The 11,660-nt window shown below is 40.8% G+C and overlaps 1 protein-coding gene across 1 annotated transcript; it reads left to right on the top strand.

Moving 5' to 3' along the window:
* Nucleotides 1-1,388: 1,388 nt before the first annotated feature.
* LOC139563452 (uncharacterized) lies at nucleotides 1,389-11,206 on the top strand. Its single transcript, XM_071382139.1, has 3 exons — nucleotides 1,389-5,162; nucleotides 7,268-7,385; nucleotides 9,354-11,206. The coding sequence occupies exons 2-3, from the start codon at nucleotides 7,282-7,284 to the stop codon at nucleotides 9,949-9,951; spliced, it is 702 nt and encodes a 233-aa protein (XP_071238240.1). The 5' UTR covers nucleotides 1,389-5,162; nucleotides 7,268-7,281; the 3' UTR covers nucleotides 9,952-11,206.
* Nucleotides 11,207-11,660: the final 454 nt, after the last annotated feature.

The following is an 11,660-nucleotide window of genomic DNA, read 5'->3' as shown; positions in this document are numbered from 1 at the left end:
ACGGAGCAATCGGGGAAGAAGGGCCTTGGTCAGGGAGGTGACCAAGAACCCGATTGTCACTCTGACAGAGCTCTAGAATTCTGCTGTAGAAATGGGAGAACCTTCCAGAAGGACAACCATCTCTGCAGCACTCCACAAGTCAGGCCTTTATGGTAGAGTGGCCAGACGAAAGCCACTCCTCAGTAAAAGGCACATGACAGCCTGCTTGGAGTTTGCCAAAAGGCACCTAAAGACTCTCAGACGTGAGAAACAAGATTCTCTGGTCTGGTGAAACCAAGATTGAACCCTTTGGCCTGAATGCCAAGAGTCACATCTGGAGGAAACCTGGCACCACCCTGACGGTGAAACATTGGGGTGGCAGCATCAGTCTGTGGGGATGTATTTCAGCGGCAGGGACTGGGAGACTAGTCAGGATCGAGGGAAAGATGAAGCAAAGTATAGAAAGATCCTTGATGAAAACCTGCTCCAGAGTGCGCAGGACCTCAGACTGGGGCGAAGGTTCCCCTTCCAACAGGACAACGACCCTAAACACACAGCCAAGACAATGCTGGAGTTGCTTCGGGACAAGTCTCTGAATGTCCTTGAGTGGCCCAGCCAGAGCTCAGACTTGATCTTGATCAAACATCCCTGGAGAGACAATAACTGTGCAGCAACGCTCCCCATCCAACCTGATTATACCTTGAGAGGATCTGCAGAGAACAATGGGAGAAACTCCCCAAATACAGGTGTGCCAAGCTTGTAGCGTCAAACCCAAGACGACTCAATGCTGTAATCACTGCCAAAGTTTCTTTAACAAAGTACTGAGTAAAGGGTTGGAAGGTCTTTATTTCTAATACATTTGCAAACATTTCTAAAAAAACAGTTTTTGCTTTGTCATTAGGGGTTATTGTGTCTAGATTGATGAGGGGAAAAAACAAGTTCATCCATTTTAGATGTGAAATACTTTCCAAAGGCACCGTATATATAATTTATTTCTAAATGGCAGACCTGGCATTTTACTTGGAGGAGGTACATAAGGCTGTCATGTTTTTATTAACCATTTCATATTAAACATATAAATAACTACTGGGATTGACAGAGACAATAGACTTTACATTCAACATATTTGACAGATGAAAGAGATAATATATGAATAAAACAAAACATAAATCAAAAGAAACTAGCAAGAAATGAACAGCAACGATGTGACCAGGTCAATTTATTTATTTTATTTATTTACCCTTTATTGATCTAGAACAAATTCAGGGTCAATAATAACATTCTATTTCCAGTAAAGCTATTGCATCACCTGTCCCTCCCTCTGTCCTCCCTTCCCCTGATAAATATTAACACATAAACCACTATAAAGCGCTGCTCACATGGACACAGCAACAACCCTTCAACAGGTACCTGGTGAATTAGTATCTTCTCTCTGAACTAAATGTGATAACTGTTGTTCTGCTGATTTAAATAAAGTAAATGTGTAAGTTTGTTTTAGATGTTTTCCATAACTTGAGTTAACCTTCATCTGTTTTGTCTTGGATAGAGGACATAAACCAGCCATCTACAATCTAGAGGACATCAACCAGCCATCTACAATCTAGAGGACATCAACCAGCCATCTACAATCTAGAGGACATAAACCAGCCATCTACAATCTAGAGGACATAAACCAGCCATCTACAATCTAGAGGACATAAACCAGCCATCTACAATCTAGAGGACATCAGGCAGCCATCTACAATCTAGAGGACATCAACCAGCCATCTACAATCTAGAGGACATCAGCCAGCCATCTACAATCTAGAGGACATCAACCAGCCATCTACAATCTAGAGGACATAAACCAGCCATCTACAATCTAGAGGACATAAACCAGCCATCTACAATCTAGAGGACATAAACCAGCCATCTACAATCTAGAGGACATAAACCAGCCATCTACAATCTAGAGGTCATAAACCAGCCATCTACAATCTAGAGGACATAAACCAGCCATCTACAATCTAGAGGACATAAACCAGCCATCTACAACCTAGAGGACATAAACCAGCCATCTACAATCTAGAGGACATAAACCAGCCATCTACAATCTAGAGGACATAAACCAGCCATCTACAATCTAGAGGACATAAACCAGCCATCTACAATCTAGAGGACATCAGCCAGCCATCTACAATCTAGAGGACATAAACCAGCCATCTACAATCTAGAGGACATAAACCAGCCATCTACAACCTAGAGGACATAAACCAGCCATCTACAATCTAGAGGACATAAACCAGCCATCTACAATCTAGAGGACATCAACCAGCCATCTACAATCTAGAGGACATAAACCAGCCATCTACAATCTAGAGGACATAAACCAGCCATATACAATCTAGAGGACATAAACCAGCCATCTACAATCTAGAGGACATCAACCAGACATCTACAATCTAGAGGACATCAGGCAGCCATCTACAATCTAGAGGTCATAAACCAGCCATCTACAATCTAGAGGACATAAACCAGCCATCTACAATCTAGAGGACATAAACCAGCCATCTACAATCTAGAGGACATAAACCAGCCATATACAATCTAGAGGACATAAACCAGCCATCTACAATCTAGAGGACATCAACCAGACATCTACAATCTAGAGGACATCAGGCAGCCATCTACAATCTAGAGGTCATAAACCAGCCATCTACAATCTAGAGGACATCAACCAGACATCTACAATCTAGAGGACATCAGGCAGCCATCTACAATCTAGAGGTCATAAACCAGCCATCTACAATCTAGAGGACATAAACCAGCCATCTACAATCTAGAGGACATAAACCAGCCATCTACAATCTAGAGGACATAAACCAGCCATATACAATCTAGAGGACATAAACCAGCCATCTACAATCTAGAGGACATCAACCAGACATCTACAATCTAGAGGACATCAGGCAGCCATCTACAATCTAGAGGTCATAAACCAGCCATCTACAATCTAGAGGACATAAACCAGCCATCTACAATCTAGAGGACATCAGCCAGCCATCTACAATCTAGAGGACATCAGGCAGCCATCTACAATCTAGAGGACATCAACCAGCCATCTACAATCTAGAGGACATAAACCAGCCATCTACAATCTAGAGGACATCAGCCAGCCATCTACAATCTAGAGGACATCAGGCAGCCATCTACAATCTAGAGGACATCAACCAGCCATCTACAATCTAGAGGACATAAACCAGCCATCTACAACCTAGAGGACAAAAACCAGCCATCTACAATCTAGAGGACATAAACCAGCCATCTACAATCTAGAGGACATAAACCAGCCATCTACAACCTAGAGGACAAAAACCAGCCATCTACAATCTAGAGGACATAAACCAGCCATATACAATCTAGAGGACATAAACCAGCCGTCTACAATCTAGAGGACATAAACCAGCCGTCTACAATCTAGAGGACATAAACCAGCCATCTACAATCTAGAGGACATAAACCAGCCATCTACAACCTAGAGGACATAAACCAGCCATCTACAATCTAGAGGACATAAACCAGCCGTCTACAATCTAGAGGTCATAAACCAGCCATCTACAATCTAGAGGACATAAACCAGCCATCTACAATCTAGAGGACATAAACCAGCCATCTACAATCTAGAGGACATAAACCAGCCATCTACAATCTAGAGGACATAAACCAGCCATCTACAATCTAGAGGACATAAACCAGCCATCTACAATCTAGAGGACATAAACCAGCCATCTACAATCTAGAGGACATAAACCAGCCATCTACAATCTAGAGGACATAAACCAGCCATCTACAATCTAGAGGACATAAACCAGCCATCTACAATCTAGAGGACATAGACCAGCCATCTACAATCTAGAGGACATCAACCAGCCATCTACAATCTAGAGGACATCAACCAGCCATCTACAATCTAGAGGACATAGACCAGCCATCTACAATCTAGAGGACATAAACCAGCCATCTACAATCTAGAGGACATAAACCAGCCATCTACAATCTAGAGGACATAAACCAGCCATCTACAATCTAGAGGACATAAACCAGCCATCTACAATCTAGAGGACATAAACCAGCCATCTACAATCTAGAGGACATCAGGCAGCCATCTACAATCTAGAGGACATAAACCAGCCATCTACAATCTAGAGGACATCAACCAGCCATCTACAATCTAGAGGACATAAACCAGCCATCTACAATCTAGAGGACATCAACCAGCCATCTACAATCTAGAGGACATCAACCAGCCATCTACAATCTAGAGGTCATAAACCAGCCATCTACAACCTAGAGGACATAAACCAGCCATCTACAATCTAGAGGACATAAACCAGCCATCTACAATCTAGAGGACATAAACCAGCCATCTACAATCTAGAGGACATAAACCAGCCATCTACAATCTAGAGGACATAAACCAGCCATCTACAATCTAGAGGACATAAACCAGCCATCTACAATCTAGAGGACATAAACCAGCCATCTACAATCTAGAGCACATAAACCAGCCATCTACAATCTAGAGGACATAAACCAGCCGTCTACAATCTAGAGGTCATAAACCAGCCATCTACAATCTAGAGGACATAAACCAGCCATCTACAATCTAGAGCACATAAACCAGCCATCTACAATCTAGAGGACATAAACCAGCCATCTACAATCTAGAGGACATCAACCAGCCATCTACAATCTAGAGGACATAAACCAGCCATCTACAATCTAGAGGACATAAACCAGCCATCTACAATCTAGAGGACATAAACCAGCCATCTACAATCTAGAGGACATAAACCAGCCATCTACAATCTAGAGGACATAAACCAGCCATCTACAATCTAGAGGACATCAACCAGCCATCTACAATCTAGAGGACATAAACCAGCCATCTACAATCTAGAGGACATCAGGCAGCCATCTACAATCTAGAGGACATAAACCAGCCATCTACAATCTAGAGGACATCAACCAGCCATCTACAATCTAGAGGACATAAACCAGCCATCTACAATCTAGAGGACATCAGCCAGCCATCTACAATCTAGACGACATAAACCAGCCATCTACAATCTAGAGGACATCAACCAGCCATCTACAATCTAGAGGACATCAGAATTTGTTCTTAACTGACCAGATAAATAAAGGTAAAAATAAATAAATACAAAAAATATACAGTGTTTCAGCTGTGTGTATATAGTGTGTCCCTGTGTGTTTCAGCTGTGTGTGTATATAGTGTGTTCCTGTGTGTTTCAGCTGAGTGTATATATAGTGTGTTCCTGTGTGTTTCAGATGTGTGTATATATAGTGTGTTCCTGTGTGTTTCAGATGTGTGTATATATAGTGTGTTCCTGTGTGTTTCAGCTGTGTGTATATATAGTGTGTTACTGTGTGTTTCAGCTGTGTGTGTATATAGTGTGTTCCTGTGTGTTTCAGCTGAGTGTATATATAGTGTGTTCCTGTGTGTTTCAGCTGTGTGTATATATAGTGTGTTCCTGTGTGTTTCAGCTGTGTGTGTATATAGTGTGTTCCTGTGTGTTTCAGCTGTGTGTATATAGTGTGTTCCTGTGTGTTTCAGCTGTGTGTGTATATAGTGTGTTCCTGTGTGTTTCAGCTGTGTGTATATATATTGTGTTCCTGTGTGTTTCAGCTGTGTGTATATAGTGTGTTCCTGTGTGTTTCAGCTGTGTGTATATATATTGTGTTCCTGTGTGTTTCAGCTGTGTGTGTGTCTACTTGACTTATATCTAATGTTATCTTTACTGCTTACCAACATAGTTTATTTTATATAATTAGGACCTTTGTAGCCCTCCATGGGCTCCTAAACAGAATAATTAAACACTGAGTATACAAAACATTAAGAACACCTTAATACTGAGTTACCCCGGTTTCCCTCAGAACAGCCTCAATTCATCAGGACATGGACTCTACAAGGTGTTGAAAGTGTTCCACAGGGATGCTGGCCCAGTTCCACAGGGATGCTGGCCCATGTTGACTCCAACGCTTCCCACAATTGTGTCAAGTTGGCTGGATATCCTTTGGGTGGTGAACCATTCTTGATACACACAGGAAACTGTTGAGCGTGAAAAACCCAGCAGCGTTGCAGTTCTTGACACACTCAAACCAGTGTGCCTGGCAACTACTATCATACCCTGTTTAAAGGCACTTCATCTGAATGGCACAGATACACAATCCATGTCTCAATTGTCTCAAGGTTTAAAAATCCTTCCTGTCTCCTCCCCTTCATCTACACTGATTGAAGTGGGTTTAACAAGTGACAACAATTAAGGGATCATAGCTTTCACCTGGTCAGTCTATGGTCAGTCTATGGTCAGTCTACGGTCAGTCTGTGGTCAGTCTGTGGCCAGTCTGTGGCCAGTCTGTGGTCAGTCTGTGGTCAGTCTGTGGCCAGTCTGTGGTCAGTCTGTGGCCAGTCTATGGTCAGTCTATGGTCAGTCTATGTGATGGAAGGAGTAGGTGTTCATAATGTTTTGTATTGTCAGTGTTTATATAGTTTCAGCTGTGTATATATAGTGTGTTCCTGTGTGTTTCAGATGTGTGTGTGTATATAGTGTGTTCCTGTGTGTTCTTGTGTGTGTATATATAGTGTGTTCCTGTGTGTTTCAGCTGTGTGTGTATATAGTGTGTTCCTGTGTGTTTCAGCTGTGTGTGTATATATAGTGTGTTCCTGTGTGTTTCAGCTGTGTGTATATATAGTGTGTTCCTGTGTGTTTCAGCTGTGTGTGTATATATAGTGTGTTCCTGTGTGTTTCAGCTGTGTGTGTATATATAGTGTGTTCCTGTGTGTTTCAGCTGTGTGTGTATATAGTGTGTTCCTGTGTGTTTCAGCTGTGTGTATATATAGTGTGTTCCTGTGTGTTTCAGCTGTGTGTGTATATATAGTGTGTTCCTGTGTGTTTCAGCTGTGTGTGTATATATAGTGTGTTCCTGTGTGTTTCAGCTGTGTGTATATATAGTGTGTTCCTGTGTGTTCTTGTGTGTGTATATATAGTGTTTTCCTGTGTGTTTCAGCTGTGTGTGTATATAGTGTATTCCTGTGTGTTTCAGCTGTGTGTATATATAGTGTGTTCCTGTGTGTTTCAGCTGTGTGTGTATATATAGTGTGTTCCTGTGTGTTTCAGCTGTGTGTGTATATATAGTGTGTTCCTGTGTGTTTCAGCTGTGTGTGTATATAGTGTGTTCCTGTGTGTTTCAGCTCTGTGTATATATAGTGTGTTCCTGTGTGTTTCAGCTGTGTGTGTAGCTATGATGGGAGTTGTCCTTCTCTTTCTGCTGTCTCTCTGGCCTGGAGGCCAGGTGGATGCTATCGATGAAGAGGTCTTGGCTAATGTGGTACAAAAGATGACAAGGTGGGTGTTTCTCTGTTCATTCAGACTCTAAGAACTCCTAAATTACTTTTAGACAGAATTATTAGCCATTATTAGAAACATTTTTGGGGAACATTTGAAGTTTATATTCCTCTTAATTAACATTCATACGATATTTTTGTTCTGTCCTGACTCTTTGATCGACTGTTAAAAACACTGGTTCAAACCGTGTACACACTTAGCCTAGTAAATGAAGTCCCTGGACTGCAGACAAGACAAGATGCTAGTATAGACTATATTGTTAGTATAGACTATATTGTTAGTATAGACTGTATTGTTAGTATAGACTGTATTGTTAATATAGACTGTATTGTTAGTATAGACTGTATTGTTAGTATAGACTGTGTTTATAGTATAGACTGTATTGTTAGTATAGACTGTATTGCTAGTATAGACGGTATTGTTAGTATAGACTGTATTGTTAGTATAGACTGTGTTTATAGTATAGACTGTATTGCTAGTATAGACTGTATTGTTAGTATAGACTGTATTGCTAGTATAGACTGTATTGCTAGTATAGACTGTATTGTTAATATAGACTGTATTGTTAGTATAGACTGTATTGTTAGTATAGACTGTGTTTATAGTATAGACTGTATTGTTAGTATAGACTGTATTGTTAATATAGACTGTATTGCTAATATAGACTGTATTGTTAGTATAGACTGTATTGTTAGTATAGACTGTATTGTTAGTATAGACTGCATTGTTAATATAGACTGTATTGCTAATATAGACTGTATTGTTAGTATAGACTGTATTGCTAATATAGACTGTATTGCTAGTATAGACTGTATTGTTAGTATAGACTGTATTGTTAGTATAGACTGTGTTTATTGTATAGACTGTATTGTTAGTATAGACTGTATTGCTAGTATATACTGTATTTATAGTATAGACTGTGTTTATTGTATAGACTCTATTGTTATTATAGACTGTATTGCTAATATAGACTCTATTGTTATTATAGACTGTATTGCTAATATAGACTGTATTTATAGTATAGACTTTATTGCTCATATAGACTGTATTGTTAGTATAGACTGTATTGCTAATATAGACTGTATTGTTAATATAGACTGTATTTATAGTATAGACTGCATTGTTAGTATAGACTGTATTGTTAATATAGACTGTATTGCTAGTATAGACTGTATTGTTAGTATATACTGTATTGTTAATATAGACTGTATTGCTAGTATAGACTGTATTGTTAGTATATACTGTATTGTTAATATAGACTGTATTGTTAATATAGACTGTATTGCTAGTATAGACTGTATTGTTAGTATATACTGTATTGTTAATATAGACTGTGTTTATAGTATAGACTGTATTGTTAGTATATACTGTATTGCTAGTATAGACTCTATTGCTAGTATAGACTATATTGCTAGTATAGACTGTAGCATTTTGAATATTATAATTATTACAGAAGGCACTATCTCAGACCTCTCTTAACTTTGTAAATGAGATGGTGATGATAATTTATGCATAAGTAACAGTGCACATATTCATATATTAAAACTTTAGATTTGGTCAAATAGTTGGGAGTTTCCTCCTCCTGTCTGTTTCTACTGTTTCAGAAAGATCCCGTGTTTCTGATCGTCTGATCCTGTGTTCTGTCTCTTCTGTCTCCTGTCTGTTTGTAATGTTTCTGATCCTCTGTGTTCTGTCTCTTCTGTCTCCTGTCTGTTTGTAATGTTTCTGATCCTCTGTGTTCTGTCTCTTCTGTCTCCTGTCTGTTTGTAATGTTTCTGATCCTCTGTGTTCTGTCTCTTCTGTCTCCTGTCTGTTTGTAATGTTTCTGATCCTCTGTGTTCTGTCTCTTCTGTCTCCTGTCTGTTTGTAATGTTTCTGATCCTCTGTGTTCCGTCTCTTCTGTCTCCTGTCTGTTTATAATGTTTCTGATACTCTGTGTTCTGTGTTGTGTCTCCTGCTGTTGTTCAGGTTCAGGTTCAGATCAGACCTCAAGGGAAGCCAGGTTGCCATGGCTGTCTTACTCACCCAACAGCAGTGCATCAATGGAGCAAACTTTGAAATAGTTGTGCAACCTGCTGATGTCAACAACGCACTTATCGATAACAGTATCTACTTAGGAAACCGGCTCATCGTAGCAAAACCTTCTAACAATTACCATGCTGAGTACCGTCTCTTGAGTGGTGGTAACAGCAGCCCAATGCAGACTCTGATAGACAGTGCTGGTCGTGAAGCTGGTGACTGCATCGTGTTCTTCTCCACCAACTCTCCCTGTCTGGAGAAATGCAACGGCCCTGATGGAGAAAACAATGGAGGAGATATTATTAACTTAATGGGCAACAGCTTCAACAGCTGGAACGCCAACCAGAAGGCCTTTGTCTTCTACTCGGTTTGGGACCCTACAATACGTTATCCAAGAGCTAAGAAACCGACCAGGCAGGAGGTGTTCCTCTCCTTCAAGAGAATAGAAACACAACTCCCTTTATATCGTTGTGACAACAATGGATGTTACCGTTGTGTCACTAATCCTAATCCTATGACAAATACATGTCTGTATGGATACTACTAGTGAACACTGTCTGTATGGATACTAATAGTGAACACTGTCTGTATGGATACTAATAGTGTACACTGTCTGTATGGATACTAAAATAACACACTGTCTGTATGGATACTTATAGTGTACACTGTCTGTATGGATACTAAAATAATACACTGTCTGTATGGATACTAATAGTGAACACTGTCTGTATGGATACTAATAGTATACACTGTCTGTATGGATACTAATAGTGTACACTGTCTGTATGGATACTAATAGTGTACACTGTCTGTATGGATACTAATAGTACTAATAGTGTACACTGTCTGTATGGATACTAATAGTGAACACTGTCTGCATGGATACTAATAGTATACACTGTCTGTATGGATACTAATAGTATACACTGTCTGTATGGATGCTAATAGTATACACTGTCTGTATGGATACATATAGTGTACACTGTCTCAACCAGTATCTATCTCTGTCCATCTCTCTCTCTGTCCACCTCTCTCTCTCTGTCCACCTCTCTCTCTCTGTCCATCTCTCTCTCTGTCCACCCCTCCCTCTTTCTGTCCACCCCTCTCTCTCTGTCCATCTCTTTCTCTGTCCATCTCTCTCTCTCTTTCCATCTCTCTCTCCGTTCATCTCTCTCTCTGTCCATCACTCTCTCTGTCCATCTCTCTCTCTCTGTCCACCCCCCCTCACTCTGTCCATCTCTCTCTTTCTCTGTCCATCTCTCTCTTTCTGTCCATCTCTCTCTCTGTACATCTCTCTCTCTGTCCACCCCTCTCTCTGTCCACCCCTCTCTCTGTCCATCTCTCTCTTTGTCCTTCCCTCTCTCTCTGTCCTTCCCTCTCTCTCTGTCCATCTCTCTCTTTCTGTGCATCTCTCTCTCTCTGTCCATCTCTCTTTCTGTCCATCTCTCTCTCTGTACATCTCTCTCTCTGTCCATCTCTCTCTCTGTCCACCCCTCTCTCTCTGTCCACCCCTCTCTATCTGTCCACCCCTCTCTCTCTGTCCACCCCTCTCTCTCTGTCCACCCCTCTCTTTGTCCATCTCTCTCTCTGTCCATCCCCCTCTCTCTGTCCATCTCTCTCTCTGTCCATATCTCTCTTTGTCCACCCCTCTCTCTTTGTCCAACTCTCTCTTTGTCCATCTCTCTCTCTGTCCTTCCCTCTCTCTCTGTCCTTCCCTCTCTCTCTGTCCATCTCTCTCTTTGTCCACCCCCCACTCTTTCTGTCCATCTCTCTCTCTACACAGTTCAATAAAGTTCACTATAGCATAAACACTACTGTCTCCATCATTACTGTTGTTTGTATTTCTGTCTTTATTAGGTTTTATTCCACTGACATAAACACTGCATGACAGAAAGACCATGGCCTTCCTGTTACCCTGCATCTTCTGAGAACAAAAAGGTTGAACGTAGAGGACTATAAACAGTCCTGTAAATGTTGTTGAAAACACTTGAAATATGGTGAGACTGACGGAGTTTAGATTTGGACCCACAGAAACAAACACACACCCTACTGAACATGTACTAGGTTTTCCCAAGAGAATTCTGGTCAGTCATCGTCTCAGCGGTGTACATTCCCCCTCAAGCAGACACCAAGACGGCCCTTAAGGAACTTCACTGGACTCTATGTAAACTGGAAACCATATATCCTGAGGAGGCATTTATTGTAGCTGGGGATTTTAACAAAGCAAATTTGAGAACAAGGCTACCTAAATTCTAT

This window comes from Salvelinus alpinus, chromosome 34 (assembly GCF_045679555.1).
Source record: "Salvelinus alpinus chromosome 34, SLU_Salpinus.1, whole genome shotgun sequence".
In the NCBI taxonomy this organism is placed as follows: Eukaryota; Metazoa; Chordata; class Actinopteri; order Salmoniformes; family Salmonidae; genus Salvelinus; species Salvelinus alpinus.
This window is presented reverse-complemented; position numbering and strand designations above follow the sequence as displayed.

Bases quoted from the DNA above. Each gene is read 5' to 3' on its own strand.
- LOC139563452 (XM_071382139.1), top strand. From the start codon at position 7,282: ATGATGGGAGTTGTCCTTCTCTTTCTGCTGTCTCTCTGGCCTGGAGGC. The intron at 7,386-9,353 runs GTGGGTGTTTCT...GCTGTTGTTCAG, and splicing joins GTGGTACAAAAGATGACAAG to GTTCAGGTTCAGATCAGACC.